The sequence below is a fragment of the Salmo salar genome, chromosome 01 (assembly GCF_965601325.2).
Source record: "Salmo salar chromosome 01, fSalSal1, whole genome shotgun sequence".
Classification (NCBI taxonomy): domain Eukaryota; kingdom Metazoa; phylum Chordata; class Actinopteri; order Salmoniformes; family Salmonidae; genus Salmo; species Salmo salar.
Window position 1 is genome coordinate 17,244,087 of NC_138291.1, and position 26,698 is coordinate 17,270,784.

The 26,698-nt window shown below is 46.4% G+C and overlaps 1 protein-coding gene across 3 annotated transcripts; it reads right to left on the reverse strand.

Moving 5' to 3' along the window:
- Window positions 1-135: 135 nt before the first annotated feature.
- On the reverse strand, window positions 136-22,397 carry LOC106568224 (homeobox-containing protein 1). 3 transcript variants are annotated; one of them, XM_014138874.3, is made up of 10 exons: window positions 22,119-22,397; window positions 15,447-16,007; window positions 8,354-8,439; window positions 7,967-8,077; window positions 5,970-6,126; window positions 5,102-5,184; window positions 2,909-3,004; window positions 2,531-2,619; window positions 1,414-1,497; window positions 136-969 (listed from the first exon to the last, which is right to left on the reverse strand). In XM_014138874.3, the coding sequence occupies exons 2-10, from the start codon at window positions 16,004-16,006 to the stop codon at window positions 601-603; spliced, it is 1,635 nt and encodes a 544-aa protein (XP_013994349.1). In that variant the 5' UTR covers window position 16,007; window positions 22,119-22,397; the 3' UTR covers window positions 136-600. The 3 variants fall into 3 exon arrangements, with proteins under 3 accessions (XP_013994349.1, XP_013994270.1, XP_013993891.1); XM_014138795.3 differs by having other exon boundaries at window positions 2,531-2,622; XM_014138416.3 differs by having other exon boundaries at window positions 2,531-2,625.
- Between the last annotated feature and the right edge of the window lie 4,301 nt (window positions 22,398-26,698).

Here is a 26,698-nt window from a genome sequence, read left to right on the forward strand (position 1 = left end):
GATACTGGGCCTCTGTACACCTATGTAGATATTCCATTAAAATCAGCCGTTTCCAGCTACAATAGTCATTTACAACATTAACAATGTCTACACTGTATTTCTGATCAATTTGATGTTATTTTAAATGGACTTTTTTTTTTTTTTTCAAAAACAAGGACATTTCTAAGTGACCCCAAAATTTTAAACGGTAGTATACACTCCCTCTTTCTTACTGTGACGCACACACACACACACACACACCTTTCACTCCCTCTTTCTTACTGTGATGTACACACACACACACCTTTCACTCCCTCTTTCTTACTGTGATGTACACACACACACACACCTTTCACTCCCTCTTTCTTACTGTGATGTACACACACACACACACACACCTTTCACTCCCTCTTTCTTACTGTGATGCGCACACACACACACACACACACACACACACACACACACACACACACACACACACCTTTCACTCCCTCTTTCTTACTGTGATGTACACACACACACACACACACCTTTCCCTCCTCCTTTCATACGGTCATGTATACCTTTCCCTCTCATCCCTCCCTCTCATCCCTCCCACCCATCCAGTCTCCCCCCCACCCTCTAGTTGGGCTCCACCACCTCGGTCTTGATGTCACTGCCTGTCCCGCCCAGGGCCAATCCTCCCCCCGCCTGCGTGGCCAGGGCGAGGATGCTATGATTGACGGCCGCCATCTCCACTGCGAGAGTGATGGGGTCCTGGTGCTCCAGGGCATTGCTGTGATTGGTGGAGGAGTCGTCCTGGAGGGAGGGGGGGGAGGGGGCAGACCAGGACACACCTGTCAGTCTGGATCCTTCCGTCCCTGCCCCCTGAGCGAGACCCGCTCCCGAGAGCAAGGAGCGGCAAATCAGAGAGCTGGCCCTCTGGGCGGCCAAGCCCCCCCTGCCCGAGCCGGGCCAAGCCGCCAGCCAGCTTGGCAGCAGGGTGGGCACCTGCAACCGCAAGAGGGGGAAGAGTCATGGGTCATGTTTACACATCTGTGGTCTTCTACCCGCCGACACAGACAAGTGAGCAGCGCATTTGCCTAGCAGAACCACAAATCCGTTCACAGAGCACATCTGGGTTTGAGGCCCCTGACCTACACTGACCTGAAAGACAGGGATAGCTAAAGCAAAGTCTAACAGGTTGATTTCCACTGTCCTGTATTTTCAGATGGAGAATCTGCTTGAGATGCACCCTTGTTCGGTTACGGAAGACAACTGGTTCGCATAGTCAAACGCATGCAAACAAATGATAAGAATTTGTTTTCCCCTCCACTTGCTGGTTAGCTACCCGTCTAACAGATTTGGTATAGAGAAAAAATTCTGTACCAAACATGGAGTACAGTAGGAATATGTAAACCATTATACAATAGGAGTTGTAACAGGATACAGTACCTGTGTGGGAGAGGACAGGTCTCGTCGACTGAGACTGAAAGGTCTGGTCACAGCTCTCTTCTCAAACAGAGGCACCTCACAGCCCTGTAGGTAAACAAAGAGGAGGCTGAGACAAAGGTCTGGTCACAGCTCTCTTCTCAAACAGAGGAACCTCACAGCCCTGTAGGTAAACAAAGAGGCTGAGACTGAAAGGTCTGGTCACAGCTCTCTTCTCAAACAGAGGAACCTCACAGCCCTGTAGGTAAACAAAGAGGAGGCTGAGACTGAAAGGTCTGGTCACAACTCTCTTCTCAAACAGAGGAACCTCACAGCCCTGTAGGTAAACAAAGAGGAGGCTGAGACTGAAAGGTCTGGTCACAGCTCTCTTCTCAAACAGAGGAACCTCACAGCCCTGTAGGTAAACAAAGAGGAGGCTGAGACTGAAAGGTCTGGTCACAGCTCTCTTCTCAAACAGAGGAACCTCACAGCCGTGTAGGTAAACAAAGAGGAGGCTGAGACTGAAAGGTCTGGTCACAGCTCTCTTCTCAAACAGAGGAACCTCACAGCCCTGTAGGTAAACAAAGAGGAGGCTGAGACTGAAAGGTCTGGTCACAGCTCTCTTCTCAAACAGAGGAACCTCACAGCCCTGTAGGTAAACTAAGAGGAGGCTGAGACTGAAAGGTCTGGTCACAGCTCTCTTCTCAAACAGAGGAACCTCACAGCCCTGTAGGTAAACAAAGAGGAGGCTGAGACTGAAAGGTCTGGTCACAGCTCTCTTCTCAAACAGAGGAACCTCACAGCCCTGTAGGTAAACAAAGAGGAGGCTGAGACTGAAAGGTCTGGTCACAGCTCTCTTCTCAAACAGAGGAACCTCACAGCCCTGTAGGTAAACAAAGAGGAGGCTGAGACTGAAAGGTCTGGTCACAGCTCTCTTCTCAAACAGAGGAACCTCACAGCCCTGTAGGTAAACTAAGAGGCAAGGTGTTAAACCACGCCCCTTGGCTACAACATACAACACAAACTGGGAGAGACCATTTCACTTTCTCAGGGGTGATCCATCATGTGTATCATAGACCACCTGTCAGATACAACAAAGTGCATGGGTTCTGGACCACTCCACTTTCTTACGGGTGGTTACCTGGTCAGAGAAGTCATTCCCGTCGATTTCGTCGCTGTTGGAGTGTCCTCCAGGGCTCTGGACTTCGATCCCATGGCTCTCCAGGATTGCTGCTTCTTCGGAAAAAAAACAGACCTGATCATAACATATCTGATATCTACCACGGACACAGACACACAGGCTCTCTACCACGGACACCGACACACAGGCTCTCTACCACGGACACCGACACACAGGCCCTCTACCACGGACACCGACACACAGGCTCTCTACCACGGACACCGACACACAGGCTCTCTACCACGGACACTGACACACTGACTCTCTACCACACGCACTGACACACACATTCTCTACCACACACACAGATACACACCCCGAGGGGGTCGTAAACGTTACCTATGTTGGCACGTCTCTTTATCTCTTTGCGGCGGTTGGCGAACCAGTTGTAGACCTTCAGAGACGTGACCTTCTCCAGATCAGACAGCTTCTTCCCTGCACTCACAAACACATTCTGTGTTGTAAGTGTATTTACTCAATATACAGTGCTTTCAGAAAGTATTCATACCCCTTGACTTTTTCCACTTTGTTGTGTTACAGCCTGAATTTTGTGTCTACACACAATACCTCAATGCCAAAGTGGATTTATGTTTTTAGAAATGTTTACAAATTAATAAAAAATGTAAAGCTGAAATGTCTAGAGTCAGTAAGTATTTTGAGAGTCAACCCTTTTGTAATGGCAAGCCTAAATAAGTTCAGGAGTAAAAATGCGCTTAACAAGTCACATATACTGTACAAAAATATAAACACAAATTGCAACGATTTTACTGAGTTACAGTTCATAAGGAAATAAGTCAATTGAAATAAATGTGTTAGGCCCTAATCTATGGATTTCACATGACTGGGGAGCCAGGCCCAGCCAATCAGAATGAGTTTTTCCCCACAAAAGGCCTTTATTACAGACAGAAATATTCCTCAGTTTCATCAGCTGTCCGGGTGGCAGGTCTCAGACGATCCCACAGGTGAAGAAGCCGGATGTGGAGGTCCTGGGCTGGAGTGGTTACACGTGGTCAGTGGTTGTGAGGCCGGTTGGATGTACTGCCAAATTCTCTAAAAGGACGTTGGAAGCAGCTTATGGTAGAGAAATTAACTTGCAATTATCTGCAATCAGCATGCCAATTGCACATTCCCTCAAAACTTGAGACATCTGTGGCATTGTGTTGTGTGACAAAACTGAACATTTTAGTGTGGTCTTTTATTGTCCCCAGTACAAGGTGCACCTGTGTAATGATCATGCAGTTGAATCACCTTTTTGATATGGCACACCTGTCAGGTGGATGAATTATGTCGGCAAAGGAGAAACGCTCACTCACAGGGATGTAAACAAATTTGCGTCCCACATTTTTGTGCGTATGGAAAAATGTGATCTGTAATTTCAGCTGGTTTATATTTTTGTTCAGTATACTTCAGATGAGTAGGCAACACTAACCAATAAGCCATCCCTCCTGTAGGTGTCTAGGCCAACACTTCTGTTCTGCAGAATGAACGAGTCCTGCGTTTCAACTGGCCACCACCAATCAGCAGCGTTTTTGGTGAATCACCTGTCACCTGCACATTAAGAGTGGAAGCCTTTTCTGTTCACATAGTTAAACTCGCTTTTACGGCGATGTGGGTGCCGTCTATTGCTCTGTTCGTATTCGGGAACCCATTGATGGCAAAGAAACCCCTCTTGACTTCAACCTGTTGTGTGATAGTGTATGGAAATTGTATGTTACTGTTCGTCTTGCTGATGACTGACTCCAAAACATTGGCTCGTCGAGGGCTGTGAGATTCCGATCAGCAAGCTGCTGCTGACATGTTGTTTTTTGTCTCTAAAAACACGCTCTCTGCGAAATGCAGCTTGTGCCAAATCTTCCAACAGAGCAAGATCTCAGGATTTAATAGTATTTCAACAATTTCACACATGCCTTGAATTTAACACATTACTGTAGACCTATTTTATATAGATTATAATGGTAACGATGTGGTCAAATTATACAGCTTATATACTGTCAAAATATGTTACATGAATTCACAATGAAATCGAAAATGATTTAATTATTACTCTCACAATTTCAACATATATTTTCCCCATTCTGCGCTTGACAAGCAGTTTCCTTATTCCACCACTTGGCACTGTGCCTACTCATGGTCATGGCTGTGCCTACATTTACGCACACTCTCAAGCAAACAATCATATTGATAAATCTTACACTTTTTGTGGAAATGATCCCAAGGTTTAAGCTCAGATTTGTGGCTACGCATGATTGATAAATGAGGCCCCAGAAAGACTCAGCTGTAATCGCTGCCAAAGGTGATTCTAACATGTATTTACTCACGGGGTTGAATACTTATCTAATCAAGGTAGTGTTATATTTCCATGAATAAAAAATTGCATTAAATTGTATTTTGTGTAGATAGTTGACACAAAATTACAATTAAATCCATTTTAATCTTACTTTGTAAAAAAATATTGGGGGAAAAAGTAAAGGAGTTTGCATACTTTCTGAAGGCACTGTCCTTTCTCTCAAATTCCCTCCTGCTAGTTCTCACCTGGCTTCTGGATGACAGCGTTGCAGGCGTTAGCGATCTCCTCTCTTTTAGCTTCATCAGGGTACTGGTTCTCATTGAAGTAACTGGAAGAGAAAACACAAATAACCACAACACTATTTACTAGGCAATATTCACTTTGTTCCAAATGTAACGGAAGCTTCTTTCCCTTATCTAGCACAACAACACGTCCCATCTGCCTCCCTTTCAACCTTTCCCTCCTCCTCCTCAACTCTTTCCCCATCACCACTCCCTCTCTCCTCAACTCTTTCCCCATCACCCCTCCCTCTCTCCTCCTCACCTCTTTCCCCATCACCCCTCCCTCTCTCCTCCTCAACTCTTTCCCCATCACCCCTCCCTCTCTCCTCCTCAACTCTTTCCCCATCACCCCTCCCTCTCTCCTCAACTCTTTCCCCATCACCACTCCCTCTCTCCTCCTCAACTCTTTCCCCAGCACCACTCCCTCTCTCCTCCTCAACTCTTTCCCCATCACCACTCCCTCTCTCCTCCTCAACTCTTTCCCCATCACCCCTCCCTCTCTCCTCCTCAACTCTTTCCCCATCACCCCTCCCTCTCTCCTCCTCACCTCTTTCCCCATCACCACTCCCTCTCTCCTCCTCACCTCTTTCCCCATCACCCCTCATTCTCTCCTCCTCACCTCTCCATCACAGACAGACATTCTTTCCCCCCTCCTCAACTCTTTCCCCATCACCCCTCCCTCTCTCCTCCTCACCTCTCCATCACCCCTCCCTCTCTCCTCCTCACCTCTCCATCACAGACAGACATTCTTTCCTCCTCCTCAACTCTTTCCCCATCACCCCTCCCTCGCTCCTCCTCACCTCTCCATCACCCCTCCCTCTCTCCTCCTCACCTCTCCATCACAGACAGACATTCTTTCCTCCAGGTAAAGCGACTGCCTCTGCGCAGACGGAAGCTCCCGGGGGTGGAGCTTATAGGGGGTGGAGTCTGCCGCAACTCCACCCCGTCCTCCAGAGCTATGGGGGCGGGTCGCATCGTCAGAGTTGCACCTGGAGACACAACCATGATGTAACCATGGAAATACAACCATGATGTAACTAGCCATGGGTGTATTTAGTGAGGTGAAACGTTCAGAATGTTTGAAATCTATTTGGAAAAGGCTGTGATTTTCATTGTTGATGAGTACATTTATGATGATTCAGCACCCTATTGTATAGAAGAACAATAACTTTAGAGTGTTATATTGGCTGTGTGGCGACTATAAAAGAACCTGGACTGTGGACAGTAATTCACAGTGAACCCCCTCTGAAGCCTCATCAAATGTAGTGCGTGTGTGTGTGTGTGTGTGTGTGTGTGTGTGTGTGTGCCTGGACAGAAATATGGGTTCGTTTACAGTATGTAGTGAGTGTTTGTGTTTCTGGCATAGCACCACAGAGCATTAAGCTAATGAACAAGGAAAGCTGCTGGATGGCTGTGACACACACACACAGCCAGGGAAAGGTGGGTTGGGAATGTGATTGTTTACATATAAATATGTAACTCATGTGACGATCTATGGATGTTTTTGCTTGTGCTTGAGACTAGAACCTACATGTATTACTTCCTGACTGCAAATCTATGACTCACATCTAGGCATGTTTTGTTTTTTAATTGTAACTAAAATAATAAACTACAATAATATGTTATCCATCTAGATCAATGCAGGCTTTAAAATCGGGGCCTGGAGTTCCACACCACTGCTGTTTCTTCCCCTCTAATCAGGGACTGATAAAGACCTTTAAGTGGACTATTGGGCCAATCAGTGGCATTGATCAACCAATCAATCAATGACTAGGGAGAAAGAAGAACAACCTGCAGTACAGCAGGGCTGGAAGCCCGGATGTAAATACTCTGCTGTATGTAGCACTGTACACACTTACAGTAATTGTCTATAGGTGCTGTGACATACACAGTCCACCAGGGCGCGCCACTACACCCTCCCCTCAACACAGACACAGAGGCCGGTGTGATTTCACAAGTTTGCTTTTTATTAAAAATCTGTTTTTCACCATGGTCATATACAGTCAGACACCAGTACTCTTTTAGGCCTAGCTATAGTCATCATAATAATGTATTCAATGAGGTTTATACAGCGCTTAAAGCACTTTACATTTCTACTCAATTGTAGTAGCAACATCGTAGCTATACAACTACAAATACTACTAATAAACACCTGCCACTAATGAGCATTTGAATATTTGTGGCTGTGATAGCTTATTGGCTGCTGCACCCAGAGGGCAGGGAGGGACACAGGAAATGGGAAGTGACACATTTGGACACAGGATGGAGTCAGACACACAATGGGGTTGTGGGGGCAGAAACAGGTTGTAGGGGAGTTTGAAAGGTGCTGTAAAAGGATTTGGGGCAGGACAAATACTGACTGGAACAGTTTGGGGGAAGGACTTTAATACTGCGGAGAAGCTATGTCCATTGAAACAGAGGGGGCGCAAGAGGGCATATGGGTAGTGTAGTCACATGTAGTGACAACAAACAAAGACAGATTTGGCATTAGTGCCCCCTAGAAAAGTGCATTACATTGGGCCAAAGTAACAGTTTAGGGATACATAGCGAGGATTTGGAAGGGCAATCATTACTTTCCAGCCCTAGAATGTCAAGAAATAGTCAATGGACTCACCCATCAGTTGTCATCGTATAACCCCTTCTGCCCTCTCTAGTTTGTGCAGAATCAGAGTGTCTAATAGTGGATGGAACGGGTGGAACAACTGAAGAGGGACTGGACAGACGGGAGGAGGCTGGAGGTGGGGGGGCTGAGGAGGGGGTCTGCCAACGGGTGGAGGACGTGGAGGTGGTGGTGGGACTGGGCATGCGGGTGGTGGTGGTGGGCATTACCAGGGGTGGTCTTCTCCAGCTGGTACCAGCGGTAGAAGGCCCTCTTCTTCTGTTCGCTAAGGTCCGAGCCCTGCTGCAGCAGCCAGTGGGAGATACGACTCTGACTGATGCCTGGAGGAAGGCGGGGAGGTGGGGAGGGGGGGGACAGAAAGAGACCGAGAGAGAAAAATATGGGGGAGGGAAAGGGAGGAAGAGCACAGAAAGCAAGATTTATTAACTAGCCAATGCATATACAGTGGATGAAGTACTTGCTATGTGTCATTCAAGCCACACCAACACTCCTAGAAATCATGATGACAACTCTGTTTTAAGTGTACACCAAAGTGAGCACAGTTCCACTCCAACATAGTGTAGTGTGCTGTATTAGCCACTAGGAAGCATACTGACCTGTGACCTGAGCCACCACAGCCTGAGAGATGCGCCTGTTCCCCAAGAACGCCTTGATCTCCTCCTTGATTATGGCACTGTCCCTTCTGGAGGGAGAGAGAGAGAAAGAGTGAGAGTGCGAGAAAGAGTGAGAGAGCGAGCGAGAGAGAGAAAGAGTGAGAGAGCGGGAGAGCGAAAGAGAGCGAGAGAAAAAAATAGAAAAAGAGCATAGAAAAGAGAACATTGTTCCCTTTACTATGAAGCTAGAGATAGGATGGTGTAAGGAAAAGAGAGGACTGTGGAAAGACGGAGAGGAAATGAGAAAATGAAGATAAGCCATGAAGAGCGGGAGACTGGAAAGTACAATTGAGTTGGATAGGAAGGAAAGACTGAATAAAAAAATAAGGAAATATAAGGGGCTGAGAGAAAGCAAGGAGAATAGTGGTAAGTGCAGAGAAAATGAGTGTATGCCAAGGTTATTATAGTTGTCATTTTGTTTTAATATACTCCTTCAAGACTGTTGGAAAAGCATTCCGCATGAAGCTGGTTGAGAGAATGCCAAGATTGACAGCTTTGAACAAAGGCAAAGGGTAGCTACTTTGAAGAATCTAAAATATATTTTTGTTTTTTGGTTACTACATGATGCTATGTGTGTTATTCCATAGTTTATGTCTTCACTATTATTCTAAAATGTAGAAAATAGTAAAAATAAAGAAAAACCCTTGAATGAGTAGTAAACTTGACTGATACTGTATATAATTATTTTGTTATTATTAGTTTGTTAGATAAAACTTTAGACTTTTTAGATTTACTCTTATTTACACTGAATAAGAGTAAATGGGGGGCTGGCTTACTTTTTTTTGGCAGACTTACTTCGAAAACAGCTACTGCAGCATTTATTTTACTATAAATATGATCATACTTGACTATTTTTATTCCAATTGTGTAATTAAATAAAGTATCAGTCAAGTTTACTACTCATGAAACATTCGAATGTTTCATGACCTCAAATAAAAGATCCCGTAATTTTCCATACGCACAAAAAGCGTCTCTCAAATTTTGTGCACTAATTTGTTTACATCCCTGTTAGTGAGCATTTCTCCTTTGCCAAGATAATCCATCCACCCACCTAACAGGTGTGGCATATCAAGAAGCTGATTAAACAGCATGATCATTACACAAGTGCACCTTGTGCTGGGGGACAGTAAAATGCCACTAAAATGTGCAGTTTTGTCACACAACACAATGCCACAGATGTCTCAAGTTGAGGGAGCATGCAATTGGAATGCTGACTGCAGGAATGTTCACCAGAGCTGTTGCCAGAGAATGTAATGTTAATTTCTCTACCATAAGCCGCATCCATAATTTTAGAGAATTTGTCAGTTTGTCCAACAGGTCTCACAACCACACCAGCCCAGCACCTCCTCATCCGGCTTCTTCACCTGCAGGATCGTCTGAGACCAGCCACCCGGACAGCTGATGAAACTGTGGGTTTGCACAACCAAATAATTTCTGCACAAACTGTCAGAAACCGTCTCAGGGAAGCTCATCTGTATGTTCGTCGTCCTCACCAGGGTCTTGACCTAACAGCAGTTTGGCGTCGTAACCGACTTCAGTAGGCAAATGCTCACCTTCGATGGCGGTGGTGTTATGGTATGGGCAGGCATAAGCTACAGACAACGAACACAATTGGAATAAAAATAGTCAAGTATGATCATATTTATAGTAAAATAAATGCTGCAGTAGCTGTTTTCGAAGTAAGTCTGCCGTTTTGTTTCATAGCTGGTAAAATATTCCCACAAAGTCAAAGAACTACGAATCCTATATAGCCTATCCCAACTCGCGCTGCAACACTGCCTGCCTGGGGGCTGTGTGCACGTGAAGAGCTGCGCACATGCATAAAAGTTGGTCTAATATACTTGTGTTTCTTGGCTATTTACATTGTTTTGTTCACACGCTAGGTTGTTTTCGATGTTTGAATTTCAACTGCCAGGGAAGAGATGACAATGCCTCTACTAGTCAGACTCAATCATGCTGACCACACCAGTCACGTGCGCGAGCGTTGCAAAATAAATGTACACACACGTTATTCAATCATTGCATCCACACTGCTCACGCGAGCCAACGAACGTCTGCGTTGCCAGGCGCTAAAATAGAAGTTGATTCTATTGTGGCGTAGAACACGCTGCAAGTCCTGCCTCTCCCATCTCCTCATTGGCTTTTAGAAGCATATACCCACATGCCAGCTCCTCATTGGTTATACCCACGTGGGTGATTGAAAGATGAACTGAGGTCGGTTGTGGTGATACACCTTATTATGAAAGTTAGTTGCCAATCATCATATAAAGTCCAAAGACGAAAAAGCCTGGATGGAGGAGAGATGACTAGAAACGATTTGGTTGACCGTGTTGTATGTGAATTCATTGTCGGAGTAGAGGACCTTGTGCATTTCAGGTAAAATAACAACTCAATGTGTATATCACAGGACAAATTAGCTAGCAGCAGCTAGCAGCTAGCTAGCTAAATAGGATAAATTAGATGGCAACTGCAAGCTAGCTAAATTGCCATAAATGTTTAATGCTTTTCGACCTGTCCCGAAATGAATATAATTGGTTCTGTTTGATTTGATATTTCAACCTGCGTGTTCTGATCACGTTTGGTGTGAGGGGACAAAATACATTTGCACACGATGGCGGACGCACGCGCGCAAACATGACAGGAGTCGCGTTACTACGGTAACATCCCACCCTTAAAGGGGCAGGTGAATATTTTTGTCTCATCTGTGATATTTTGTTTAAGAGAGTCAGGTCACAAAAAATGTAATTCAACAATATACCACATTACTTCTTACTAGTAATATATATATATATTTTTTTAGAAACATTACAAAGCATGCTAATCAATTTTTTGTGTGTTTTGTTGGTGTAATTTTAACATAAAACATTTTTAGTAGCAAAAATATTTCAGTGGCTGGTAGATTTTTAAATCTACCTGCCAGTGGCTGGTGGACCAAAAAGTAAATTTTAGGTCCTGTTTGGGATGTTCTGGATATACGTGTATGACAGTGTTCCAGTTCCCGCCAATATCCGGCAACTTCGCACAGCCATTGAAGAGGAGTGGGACAACATTCCATAGGCCACAATCAGCAGCCTGATCAACTCTATGCGAAGGAAATGTGTCGCGCTGCATGTGGCAAATTAAGTTCACCCCAGATACTGACTGGTTTTCTGATACAGGCCCCGACCTTTATATTTTTAAAGGTATCTGTGGCCAACAGATGCATATCTCTATTCCCAGTCATGTTTATTATTATTTGACCCTGCTGGCCATTTATGAACATTTGAACATCTTGGCCATGTTCTGTTATAATCTCCACCCGGCACAGCCAGAAGAGGACTGGCCACTCCTCAGAGCCTGGTTCCTCTCTAGGTTTCTTCCTAGGTTCTGGCCTTTCTAGGGAGTTTTGCCTTGCCACCGTGCTTCTACATCTGCATTGTTTGCTGTTTGGGGTTTTAGGCTGGGTTTCTGTACAGCACTTTGAGATATCAGCTGATGTAAGAAGGGCTTTATAAATACATTTGATTTGATGTGAATTTCATAGATTAGGGCCTAATGAATTAATTTAAATTGACTGATTTCATTACAGTATATGAACAGTAACTCAGTAAAATCTTTGAAATTGTTGCATTTATATTTTTGTTCAGTATAGTTTCAGTTCCATAAACACATTTCTATTTCCTGTTCATATGACTTAGTTTTAGTGTCAATGTTAGTTTCAGTGTTAGTGTTAGGGACAGACAGCAGCCAGGGAGGTGAGGAGCCATTTAGATGATGTAGGCGTATGGTGTGTTTTTTGTGATGTCACTTCTTGCCACTGGGGGGCACTAATACATAAGGTGATGGGCCAGGACCATAGACATAACATCTCTGCATCTGTGTCATGATGGTGTTTGTGAGAGCATGGGCAGTGCCATTGAGGCCTTCTCCATCTGAAAGTCAAATTCTCTTCTTCACAAGTAAAATTCATTGGCTGATCTCTCCTGATGAGCCGGCTGTCACGACTCCAACCCGGTCATCAGGAGGGATCAGCCAATGAAGCTGGAAGTTCTGAGTTGACTAAATAAAAATGGTGTAAGTCCTCAATGGAACTGCCATTGCTAACATTGGCTTTTGGCCAATAGAGGACTCCACACAACTCCATGGCCAGGACATAGTTTTGGTTAGGTTTAAACTGTAAATCAATCCTAACGTGACTTGGATTTATAGGTTTTGCAATAAATATGTTGGAAGGAAACTCTTGCCCATGTTTACACCAATCCTATGTTGTTGTTTTTACTTTAGTAGATGTAAGAATCATCATGCATCTTTACCTGACAGAAAGAAAGGGGGAGAAAAAAAAAAAATCGACTAATGAAGTCATGGCACATTTGACATGTTATGTTGATGTAATATTAAACATGTATCACTGACTAACCTCTTCCAACAGGGTTCATGAAAACAGCTGCAACAGCAGCAAAAACATAAGCATTAGAAATCTATCAGTTCACAGCCAGACAGCTTGTGTGTGTTTCTGTTCAACCAACCAATATTCTGGTTCAAAGTTCCAAAGAGGTGATCATTGGGTTTGTCAAGCCTGATGACAGTTGTCCACAGACAGAATATTCTCTCCATGAACACTTGGGATGCAGGGGCAGATACCAGATGCAGTGCCACAGAGCACAGCTTTCAATAACCAGCCATCCTTGCCTGCCAGAACTGGACAGGTGACTGTAAACATGCCCCCTCTTTACCTTTTCCAGGTATTTCAACACGTAATGCTCTGCCAGTCTGACCCTCCGGCTGGACAGTGACTCAGACACAATCTTCAATGAGGAAGCTATACTTCTGAAGCACTATGGTGGAGATGCTTGCTAGATTCATCATGTTGGCATCTTCCTGGGGTCCTGTCGCTCCACAGCTGTACCCTCTGATTTTCTGAAGTACAAAATACTCTGTTTGCCTCATCAGGGACTTCATCTCTGTTGAGCAAAGCGGCAGACACACACTTGGTCCATCAGGCAAGCTGCTCCAGGGGTTGGATGGAAGATATTCCCAGGAGTCAGTATGCATGTGAAGTGCTCACACAGTGACTTCAGGAGGACCTGTGACAACTGTTTTGCAACAGTAGTTGACTGCAAGTGTGCCTCAAGGTTGAGAAGGTACAGAACTAAATCAGACAGCTACTGGATGTCAGTTTGGATTTGCAAAAAGCTCCAGCAACTTCACAAGCTGTTGTAGCTTGGCCCAGTCACGCTCCGTGCTCGCCCTCAGATTTCTTCCCTGTTAGCTGGTGATGGCTAGTGATACACAGGCTAGGCCTATTTGAAACGTTGACATCTACTGGCAGCATAAACCCATCAGATTCATAAGCTCAAACCCCACCCAGAAACAAAACTTTAGAAGAAAATAACATCATTTATGGTTGTGTGTGAATGTGACAAAAGACAGTGCGCGCGAGGGGGGGAGAGAGCGAGGGTGGGAGAGAGTGCACGCGAGGGGGGGAGAGCGAGGGTGGGAGAGCGAGAGCGAGGGGGGAGAGCGAGAGCGAGGGGGGAGAGCGAGGGGGGGAGAGCGGGAGAGCGAGGGGGGAGAGCGAGAGCGAGGGAGGGAGAGCGAGAGAGAGAGCGAGGGCGGGAGAGCGAGAGCGGGAGAGCGAGGGCGGGAGCGAGGGCGGGAGAGCGAGGGCGGGAGAGAGTGCACGCGAGGGGGGGAGAGCGAGGGTGGGAGAGCGAGAGCGAGGGGGGAGAGCGAGGGGGGGAGAGCGAGAGCGGGAGAGCGAGGGGGGAGAGCGAGAGAGAGAGCGAGGGCGGGAGAGCGAGGGCGGGAGAGCGAGGGCGGGAGCGAGGGCGGGAGAGCGAGGGCGGGAGAGCGAGGGTGGGAGAGCGAAAGAGCGAGAGTGGGAGAGCGAAAGAGTGAGGGTGGGGGGGAGAGCGAGAGCGGGGGGGAGAGCGAGAGCGGGGGGGAGAGCGAGAGCGGGGGGAGAGCGCGAGAGCGGGGGGCGAGAGCGAGAGCGAGGGGGGAGAGCGAGAGAGAGAGCGAGGGCGGGAGAGCGGGAGAGCGAGGGCGGGAGAGCGAGAGCGAGGGCGGGAGGGCGGGAGAGCGAGGGCGGGAGAGCGAGGGCGGGAGAGCGAAAGAGCGAGAGTGGGAGAGCGAAAGAGTGAGGGTGGGGGGGAGAGCGAGAGCGGGGGGGAGAGCGCGAGAGCGGGGGGAGAGCGCGAGAGCGGGAGAGCGAGGGCGGGAGAGCGAGGGCGCGAGAGCGAGGGCGCGCGAGCGGGAGAGCGAGGGCGGGAGAGCGAGAGAGCGAGGGGCGCGAGAGCGAGGGCGGGAGGGCGCGAGCGTGAGAGCGAGGGCGGGAGAGCGAGAGCGTGAGAGCGAGGGCGGGAGAGCGAGAGCGAGGGCGGGAGAGCGAGGGCGGGAGAGCGAGGGCGGGAGAGCGAGGGCGGGAGAGCGAGGGCGGGAGAGCGAGAGCGGGAGAGCGAGGGCGGGAGAGCGAGGGCGGGAGAGCGAGAGCGAGGGTGGGAGAGCGAGAGCAATTCCCATAGATGTGACGTGTCTGTGAAAACACTGGAACTACACACACACAGTCTTTTCTTCTGTCTGTCGATACACTGCCTTCTCATTTACATTTATATTGATTCCTCTTCATGGAAAACGTGAGAGAATCAGAGGCAGCGCTGAGCTGCCAGAAATTCATTGGCATTTTTCTCTCCTTCCCTTTCATTTCATTTTCATCACTCTATCTAAATCAATACTGACTTTATCACTGCAAACAACACACAATACAAAAGAGCAGCAAAAAGGTTGACGGACAGGGCGTGTGTGTGTGTGTGTGTGTGTGTGTGTGTGTGTGTGTGTGTGTGTGACTGATGTGGTGCCTATGTTTAGTGACAGGTGTCACCTAATGCATTACTAAACTCTGGGCTCAGGGTCTAGTTCACTAGAAAACATTAAAAACCCCAAACAAAAATGAGGATTCTTATTAAGACAGGTTGAGGTGGTGTAAAATGTAGTTTGTTTGGTTCTCATGTTGTGCCTATTGATGTGTTCAGAAAAAACCCAGGCTCCTCCTCCTCACCTCAGGAGTTCCTCCACTTTGTCTTCCACGTCTAGTTCCTCCTCGCTGGCCTCAAACCCGTAGCCGCTCCCCGTCACGCCGCCACTCACAGCGCCTACATTGTCAGAAAACCGCGGTGGAGACAACTTCCCGTTCGTCATGGCAACCAGCTCGTCGCCACCACCAACCCCACGCCCGTTCTGCGCCACCACTGCCATAGCAACCGGGGCGGATACAACCGCCGGAGGGGGCGGTGACATATCATAGTCGTTGCTAGGCGACGGCGACAGGCCACTCCCGCCACTTCCACTCCCATTCCCCAGGTAACCAGTCTGTGTGGCGGTCGTGGACGTTGATGAGGACGCCGACGAAGACGTTGTATTAGTGTTGTAATTGGGCGTCGGTCCCTGATGGGTGGGCTGGGGATGCCGTCCGAACTTGTGTCCGTGCTGGTGATCCAGTCTGTCCAGGATGTCCAGGGCGTGGAGGAGCTCTGGCTTGGTCATCCCTGTCTTCCTCAGCCGCTGAAGCAGGTCAATCTGCTCGATGGTGAAACGAGGCTCGTCGGTATACCGAGACATCCTGGAGAGGGAGAGAGGAGGAGAGGAGGAGGGTTTAGATAGGATGAATGGAGAAAGGAGGAGAGAGGGACAAGACTGTGGATGATACATTCAGGGATTGATGAATGGTTGGAGAGATGGGGGCTGTTGCTGTATTGTATATAGCCCTGTCCAGAAAACTACTACCATCTCCCTTAGGCCCTGTCCAGAAAACTACTACCATCTCCCTTAGGCCCTGTCCAGAAAACTACTACCATCTCCCTTAGGCCCTGTCCAGAAAACTACTACCATCTCCCTTAGGCCCTGTCCAGAAAACTACTACCATCCCCTTAGGCCCTGCCTGGTATACATCCAGAAAACTACTACCATCCCCCCTAGGCCCTGCCTGGTATACATCCAGAAAACTACTACCATCCCCCTTAGGCCCTGCCTGGTATACATCCAGAAAACTACTACCATCCCCCTTAGGCCCTGCCTGGTATACATCCAGAAAACTACTACCATCCCCATAGGCCCTGTCTGGTATACATCCAGAAAACTACTACCATCCCCATAGGCCCTGTCTGGTATACATCCAGAAAACTACTACCATCCCCTTAGGCCCTGTCTGGTATACATCCAGAAAACTACTACCATCTCCCTTAGGCCCTGTCTGGTATACATCCAGAAAACTACTACCATCCCCATAGGCCCTGTCTGGTATACATCCAGAAAACTACTACCATCCCCTTAGGCCCTGTCTGGTATACATCCAGAAAACTACTACCATCCCCCTTAGGCCCTGCCTGGTATACATCCAGAAAACTACTACCATCCCCTTAGGCCCTGTCTGGTATACATCCAGAAAACTACTACCATCCCCCTTAGGCCCTGCCTGGTATACATCCAGAAAACTACTACCATCCCCCTTAGGCCCTGTCTGGTATACATCCAGAAAACTGCTGCATAGACATAAGACATGTTGACATAACCTATTATTATGCGGGAGACCATGGCAGCTCTCACAAAAAGACTACGCTGAGACACGTATGCACTCAGGAACAAACACCATACAGCTTACACACTTTATCACCTCATCGGCAGCATGCTTAGAGAAGACTGGTTCAGGAGCTGCAGCACAGACATTAAATGGATTACTATAGACAGACAGAGATAGTGTGAATGGGGGGAGGAGGGTGAGAGAGAGACAGACACAGAGAGACAGACAGAGATAGTGTGAATGGGGGAGGAGGGTGAGAGAGATGGAAATAGAAAGAGAGAGTGAACCTTATGTGTGAGAGAGAGAAAGAACTGACAGAAAACACATGCATAAGAGATAGAGAGAGAGAAGAAAGATTGAGAGGCGAAAGGGAGGGGGTTAAGAGAGAGTGTGACTTGGGAAAAACGCCAAGAAAAATCTCGGTCCCAAGCGGCCAACCTCCACATTTTCCCTTTAAAAGAGAGCGGGGATGAGTCATAGGACAGTGTATAGGATATCACTGACAGACAAGTACATACAGTAGTGTGCAAAACATACATACACAGCCAGGACACACACACACACAGGCTAGTGTCTAGACCTACTGAATGAAGGCTGGTGGAGAAGGACTAGACTTAGTCTTAATCCATATTACATAATAGTTACAAAGATAACTAACCCAAGATAGATCACAGCCTGTCGTTTCCAATGGGAGCAAATGAATCATAGTGGGAAGAACAAGCAAGGTGGGCAGAGCCAAGCACGAGCTAGCTAGATCCTGTTTGCTGCGTTCTAGCATGTATTCCCATATTTCCATTAGGGATTTCCTACTCTGTAGTGCGGGTGTGCAATAACTCAATTCACCCTTGCACACCTAAACTATGCCATTTTTAGAAACTTTCGCAAAGTGTAAAGTCTATAAAACTTAGTCCACTTTGTTTGTAATAGATTCTAGTTTTGGGAAAATAAAATTGCATTGAGATCAAATGCGTCATAGATGACATAATTTTCAAAATGTCAGCAAAAATCCATCTCGCTCCATACTCTCCCACTGCCAGCCACTGGGCTTCCTCTCACCACCATATTTGGTAGTGAGTGGAAATGCAAACCGGATTCTTTACATTTATACATCCGGTGAAACATCTGGCTCATTGTTCTATCTGTGCTAATGAGACCTGCATATAGCCTATATGTTATGTACAGCCTTATACAACGCCCCAACACCTACCCTACATGTTCTGCTCTAGCCCAGTACAAACACAACCGACAACTAATACATGAACTGGGCTAATCATCAAGGGCTTGACTAGTTGAATCAGGTGTGCCAGCTTGGTGTGGGCAGGAACAGAAAGAAGAAACCATGAGAAACAATTATAGTTAGTCAGTCTGCAATTTCCAAACCCTGGGCTGGAGTCAAGCTGCTACTCCTTGGTTCAGTAAAACAAGTTTCTCCACAAATCTTTAACTCCCTGACCTTCCTGTCTTCCTCTGGTGCAGAGTCTCTGTACTGCTGAGTTGACTAGCACTGGTCAATTATCTTTATAGATGTCTACTCAGCAGAAAGACCGGAGGGAGAGAGGGATGAAGGGCGGCATGAAGAGAGTGAGAAATCTATGCCCAATTGACTATGCCCTGAGAGCCTCATGGCTTTTAAAAAGTTTGTGTGTGTCAGAACACACTCAGCAGAAAAAACATGAAGTCTTACACATGCACTGAGCATGTTTGAGTCTGACTGAGTGACTTATACTACACAAGTAGATGCAACTATTAGCATATTACGATTGTGAAACCATAGATGCGGTACAGGTCAATGGAACTCAACCCAAACAATAGAAATGCATGGGGGAAAGATCCAGCATCTCCTCATTGCCCCACAGCAAAATGTGCCTACATTTAGGCTATTGTTTCTATGTGTATTTCACACCATGTTGAGGTAAAACATTTGAGTAGAATGCTTGTATGGATGTCAACCCCAACACATGTTCATGTCATCTTCACCAATCACCTGCATTGCAGTTAAAAAAACAACTTGGACTACCACCACAGATTTCTGTACGCTAGCTATGCTACCAGTTCATATGAACAGGAGGTAGCATTTAGCAGTCACTTCTTCTAAACCTGAAAAGTAACAACTGCTAAATGATATGCAGTGAAAATAGCCAAATATATCAAAATGGGACTTTAGTAGCCACATTGTCAGTCTGTTACAATACATCAATCATGACTGATTGTTAGATCAGATTGGTTGAACGTGTGCCAATCCGGCGTCCTTCTATCCCCCACGGTCTGCATTCCACTGACCTCTTTGCATCTATTGTACCATGTGTGTGCTGGAAACTGCAATGCCAAGGAAATTATAGTCCTCGGGAGCAAAATATCGTAGCCTGGTCCCAGATCTGTTTGTGCCATCATTCCAACTGTTTGGCATGACAAGGAGTTGAAAGGAGTGGCATGATAGAACAAACAGACTGGTACACAAGCTAAAAGAGCTTAGCCTGCAGCTACACATTTTTCCATGCCTAATAAACCATTCCAAGCTTGTAAACTGTTTAGTTGAATCGTTAGGACCCCTGGAAAAGAGTAGGTGCCAGGAAGATGTATTTAGCCAGATGTGGAAGGTAGCCACTAGCTAGTAGCTTCACAGCAAATGGCAAACTTTCCCTCACTCCCTGTGCCTAGAAACCTTTAGGGTTACCAGGTACCTGGTGAAATGTGGATACTGGGGTGTATTCATTATACACCACCTTCCAACAGTTTAGGAACCAACGGAAGCAAACAGAACGAAACAGGGAGAAACCTACCTGAATTTGTCCAATAGAAACTCTTGTTTTCGGTGCAAAACGTTTTCCGTTTGGAGTAAACGGTTTCTGTTGCAAAACAGAATCGGCGTAATGAAAAGGCCTACACCACTGGTGAATTTGGTGTCTGTCTGTGCTGTGGTTTTGTATTGCGAACACTGACTGCTAATCTAGTCTTGCAACACAGAGCCTACACAGGGAAATGCAATGGGTAACCCGAGTAATGATATACAAATTTGGACTAGAGGAAACATGTGCATGCTTAACTAGGGAGACTCAAACATTGACCAGAGTTGGAACAGTTTACTGTCATCCAAAGTAATTGGTTTAATCAATGGCAAGCAAACATTTGGTTGAAAAGTCAATCTTTAGCTTGTGGTTGTAGTTAAACCAACCTATTTCCCCTGTTATGGCTGCTTACTTTCAAAAGCTATAGTCAAATGCCTCAAAGTATGTGATGAGAGTGCATAATGTAAAAAATAGAATGTTTTATTTCAAAGGGGTATCAGTTTGGTATTAGGTGCGTGTCTAGATTAAAATTAAGTGGGGGCTTTCAACATGGTGACTCAAATGACAATCACGGTGAATCAACAGGGAAACGAACGCCCATGCATCATATGGCGTGGACGATCCACTCAATCGCACAATCTAATAACTCAAACACAGTCCAGACAGTTATGCAATGCAAAAACCATATGTATAACCTGTAGATAAACAGCAAGCTAACACCCCAGGGGTAAGAGTTGACAACTGTTTGCTAAGTGTTTGGGGACAGGAGGGGTGTTCAATCACAATCCAGCTCTAGCTTACTTAGCAAACCTTTGCAAATAGCTCTGTTTGACATGAACTATCTAATTAGTTGAGTATGGCATGGCTTGTGTTCAAAAATCATGTTGCTAGCTAGTGATCTAATTAGTTGAGTATGGCAGTATGGTTGTTCAATGACAAATAGCTACAGGGTAACGTTAATTACTAGCTTGTTAGTTAGCTTGGCAAATATATAAGCTAATGTTGTAGCCACAATGGAACAATGACACAGATATTTCACCGGATGTGTAAATGTGAAGCATCCGCTTGGCGTTTCCACTCACTACTAAATATGGTAGTGACAGGAAGCCCACTGTCCGGCTGTGGGAGAAGATGGATTTAGGCAGAAATTCTGCAAATGTTCTCATCAATGAATCATTTTATCTCAATACAGTTCTGTTCCCCAAACTAGAATCTGTTGGACCACGTTTTGTAGACTTTACCCTTAAAATGTTTTTTTTTTTTTTTATCACATTGTTTAGAAGGACTGCAAAGGCAAATGTAGTTATTGCACACGCGAACTTCACAGAGAAAATATGCGGATACATGCTAGAACACATACATAGGATCTCACTAGCTCGTGCTTGGTTCTGCCCACTATGACTCATTTGGTCTTATTGGAAATGACAGGCTGTGGTCTATCTTGGTTTAGTTATACAAATCTTTGTTGTAGCTATGACATCTCGCTAGTTAGCTAACTAGTAATCTTTACAACCTCCATAGAGCAAGCAGACTTTTCCAACGACTTCATAAAAGCTGACCTGGCATTAGCTATAAAGTGACCACTAACAAAGTCCAATCTAACAATGGATAGAAGGCAGGCGGGAGAAGGTTTATTAAACGGAAGCAAACGGAACAAAACGGGGAGGGACTTACCTGAATTTGTCCAATATAAACTCTTGTTTTGCTCCGTTTGCTTCTTAAAAACAGTAAATGGCTTACTTAATGAATATGCACCACCATTCTAGCCAATGAGAGGACATATAATGCATGTGAACAGGAGATAGATAGATAGATAGATAGATAGATAGATAGATAGATGCCTTTTCTTCTTCTTCATTGGCTGATTGCTCCTAACTCATAGGAATCCCCACCTAGTTGACTACTTTTAAAATGGTGAAAGCTCTCAATAGCAATGTCCATGCTAAAACGGGTTATATCCATGATGAGTCTGTCTCTATGACAACAGGCACAACTCCAATATAAAGTATCCCTCCCCCCCCAAATTACCGAAATGCCACATATCAGTACATTCGTAACAACCTAAACACTACGAAATGTCTATTATATTAAATAAGCCTCACGTAGCAAATTAGCAATTAAATGTTTTGTTGACCAAATTCGACACTCTCATTGACCTCCATAGACAAATTCTTTACTTCGTGGGCTTATTATCGTGGACAGATTTTGGGCGGAGTAAAACCTCTCGCTCCTCCTCTACCACTGACCAGCAACATTTAGCTAGCTATTAAAGTTAGCTTGCTGACTAGCATTGGGACCAGTGCCAATGACTGCGGGCGAGCCTGCAGAAATGCTAGTTATGCTAGCTAACCAGTCATGCAAGTCTTACCTTGATCTTAGAATCTAGGTCCCCCGTCCACCACAGCATTTAATAAACCGGTGTTTAGTTGGTCCTTGCGACAAGTCCTCTTCTATATCCCTGACACGGGAACAGACACCAGACGGTTTTCACAATGACAGCCGTCCTCTAGTCTGCTAATTTCATTTCGTGGCGAGATTGATGTGCCTTTGTCTGTCTGACAGTGGCCATATTGACATAGCAAGCGCGGTGAGGTTCCCTGGGATTCGTAGTTTTGGAAATTGCTGTTGCAGCAACGTCCCAGAAACATATGATCTTGAATGCACCCTTGATAAACGCTTTGTTTGTAAAGGTATATTTGATTGACTTTGACCGCCCCCTGGCGGACTTGTTGACTAATGAGGCAATCCAACTTTATCAGTGATAGAGAAGTTACTGCTTTCCAAAAAGTTGAGAAAGTTATTCACTAAATTAGACCACAATCAACTGCTTTATTATTAACGTGTTCTCATCGAGTTGTGTGTGTGTGTGTGCTTATGTGGTCCTGGTCTGGGAGAGAGAGAGACACGGTAGCTGAGTGCCTGTTTAGTCTGTGGTTAGGGAGATGGCAAGGGAAGGATTGGAGTCACAGACATGATGGAGGGTAAGAACCAATCACCCTTTCAAGCCTAACTTAACAGTAAGCTCTCTATAAGGGAAGAAGCAAAGTGTTAAAACAGACTTTCTCTGTTGGCCATGTTATTGTCTACCTACTCACTACAGGTAATACTGGAATACTGTGATCAGAGAAAACTCTATTCCATAGACACATTTCAATCTATCACCCTGTTGAAATCATCAACATTAAATTTATCGTATAGTAGTGATGTCATAAAGGAGGGGCGATCATCATAATTAGATTGGGGTGACATGTTGGATGCCCTTTATGACATCATAGCTCACTGTATTATTGTACAACAGTCCAATCAAACATTTTTACCACCACAACTCGCCTACCTCTTAGAGAGTAGTTGCTTTTTCAATTTGCTCAGCGACCAAACGGATTGAGAGATGCTTTAAAATGTTGTCTTTGTTAATTTGTTGGTGGCTTTCCACACTCTGGGCGGCAAGGATTTCAAGAGGCCCTGACGCCCCTATTGTCATATTTGGATCCCCATTAGCTTTTGCCGAAGCAGCAGCTATTCTTCCTGCAGCACACAAAAATATGAAACACGACAAGTAACAAAACACTGATACGCTTATAGACAAGAACAGTCACACACATATTTTATATAACAAAGTACTAACAATAATGTGTGTATTAGAGTGTGTATGTGTGTGTGTATAATTTCACAATACCTATTGTGCCATGAGATGTTGTTTTATAACTTTTCTAACGGTAATTTTGCTGTTTGCTTGAGGAATTGGAGATGGATGGGAGTTACATGTGATTATGGCTCAGTATAACACTGCATTGCCGTGAATTCGTTTTGGACCTGGGGACTGTGGTGGCATGACTTGTGGGGTATGTATGGGTGTCTGAGTTATATATTATTTTGTTATGCAGAGAATCTGGAATTTTCATTGTAATATTTCTCATAAAAAAATTGAGGATAAGCAGTTAATATCTTGTCAACCCTCCGCCGACAGACATGGTTGCTCTGTTCTAGCTCTTATTCTAGGACTTGTTGTACGAGTAGGGATGTTGACCCTGGTATCCTGGCTAAATTCCCAATCTGGCCCTCATACCATCATGGCCACTTAATCATCCCCAGCTTCCAACTGGCAAATTCCTCTCCCCTGTAACTATTCCCCAGGTTGTTGCTGTAAATGAGAATGTATTCTCAGTCATCTTACCTGTCATCAAATACATTTGACTAACAATTACTGTATAAAAATGCACAATGTAATAATGTGTCAAATATGTAACTTGAAAACGCTGTATGTTAAAAGCACTCTGAGTATGAGTAACCTTGCCAACAGACAAAAAGAGCTGTGAATGGATCAGTGGTTTACCAATCAGAGCCTTGATGTGCTTGGCAACAGTAACAAGGCGTGATATGTAATAACATTCTCCCCCCCAAAAATGCCTCTTTGGGACTATCTGGCAACATCTTGACAACTGACACAGAAATATTTTAGCGATGTTCCCATAAAGCATGTCTAGAACATTATTATCTTACATTCTGAGAACATGGCAACCATGTTCTGTTTATGTTTGGTGGAACGTTGATGGAATATTCTCCTAACCATCAGAAAACTGGACACTAATGTTCTTCCAACATCCCATAAAACACATCTAGAACATTAATGTGGTATATTGAGAACATTGTAAGTTCTAGATACGTTCTGTTTGACATTAAGGGTATCACGTTTGAGGTATGACCCAGAAGCAGACAGAGTTGAAGAAACAAAAGTATATTCCTAACAGGGGCAGGCAAACGACAGGTCAAGGCAGGCAGGGGTCAATAATCTAGAGAACGTATAAAGGCTCCAGAACGGCAGGCAGTCTCAGGGTCAGGGCAGGCAGAACGGTCAAAACCGGGAAGGACTAGAAAACAGGAGCATGAAAACAGGCAGGAGCAGGGAAACAAACGCTGGTAGGTTTGATGAATAAGGGGGACCCAGGCGTCATAGGGGCGCCACCTGGCATCATACCTGGGCACATACCTGGTTGACCGGGGTGTCTGTGTTGGAAATCTGCGATGAGGCCTGGGCCCAGGATGTCCCTGGAGGGGACCCAGCACCTCTCCTCTGGGCCATAACCCTTCCAGTCAACCAGGTACTGGAACCCCCTTCCCCGATGTCGAACCTTCAGGAGACGCCTCACCATGTACACCAGTTGGCCGTCGTTGAGACGGGGGAGAGGTGTGGGCCTGGAAACAGAAGACAAAGGGCTGTGAGACATGGGTTTAACTCTGAACACATGAAAGGTGGGATGTATACGAAGGGTTCGGGGCAACAGAAGACGAACAGCAGAGGGGCTAATAATTTTGGAGATGGGAAACGGGACAATAAACCGGGGGGAGAGTTTGCGGGATTACACCCGGAGGGGCAGATCCCGGGTGTATAGCCATACCTTCTGCCCGAGACGATACCGGGGAGCCGGGGTCCGGTGGCAATCCGCTTGTCGTCGATACATGGAGGTGGTTTTGAAGAGGGCCGACTGAGCTTTCCTCCAGGTATGACGAGAGCGGCGGACAAACATCTGGGCAGAAGGTATGCCGACCTCTTCTTCCTGCTCGGGGAAGAGAGGGGGCTATTACCCCAGGGAACACTCAAATGGCGATAGGTCCGTGGCAGAGCAGGGAAGGGTGTTGCCGGCGTTTTCCACGCACACAAGTTGCTGGCTCCAGGTGGTGGGGTTGGCGGAGACCAGGCAGCGCAGAGTAGTCTCGAGGTCCTGGTTTGCTCGCTCCGACTAGCCGTTGGACTGGGGGTAGAACCCGGAGGACAGGCTTGCCGATGACCCAATGAGGGTGCAGAACACCTTCCAGAACCGGGACGAGAACTGAGGACCCCAGTTGGAGACCATGTCCACGGGCAGTCCATGGATCAGGAAGAAGTGCTGCACCATGAGCTGGGCCGTCTCCTTGTCAGAGGGTAGCTTCCAGAGAGGAATGAAATGGGCGGCCTTGGAAAAGCGATCCACCACAGTCAGGATGGCGGTGTTGCCATCAGACGGGGAAAGACTTGTCACAAAGTCCAGGGAAATGTGAGACCAGGGACGGTGAGGGGTTGGAGGAGACCAGGCAGCGCTTGCTGAGGAGTCTTGTTTTGTGCACAAAACGTGCAAGCGGGGACGAATGTGGAGATGTCAGGGACCATGGTAGGCAACCAAAAGCATTGTTGCAGAAAAGCCAAGGTCCGACAGGAGCCTGGGTGGCAGGCAAGTCTGGAGGAGTGGGCCCACTCCAAGACCGCGTCAGGCACGGGAATGCTGCGCCTCCCGAACCTGCTTCCCTATTCCCCAGCTGAGTGCCGTCGCCAGGCACGAGGTGGGAAGGAGGGTCTCAGGTTCTGGGGTAGTAGTCATGGGGCTATAGCGGCGTGACAGCGCATCTGGCTTGATGTTCATTGATCCCAGCCGGTAGGAGAGGGAGAAGTTGAACTGGGTGAACAGTAGGGCCCATCTAGCCTGCCTGGAATTGAGGGGCTTGGCAGTGTGGAGATATTCCAGTTTCTTGTGGTCAGTCCACACAATGAATGGATGTTCCGCCCCCTCCAGCCAATGCCTCCAACTCCTCGTGCCTTCCAATGGTGGCTCCTTGGGAGGAGATGGCATTGCGGAGCTGGGCCGAGTCTGCTGGGTCAGTCTGGGCCAGTTCGTACTATCACGTTTGAGGTATGACCCAGATGCAGACAGAGTTGAAGAAACAAAAGTTTATTCCTAACAACAGGGGCAGGCAAACGACAGGTCAAGGCAGGCAGGGGTCAATAATCCAGAGAATGAATAAAGGATCCAGAACGGCAGGCAGTCTCAGGGTCAGGGCAGGCAGAACGGTCAAAACCGGGAAGAACTAGAAAACAGGAGCAGGAAAACAGGAAGGAGCAGGGAAACAAACGCTGGTAGGTTTGACGAACAAAACAAAATGGCAACAGACAGAGAACACAGGTATAAATACACAGGG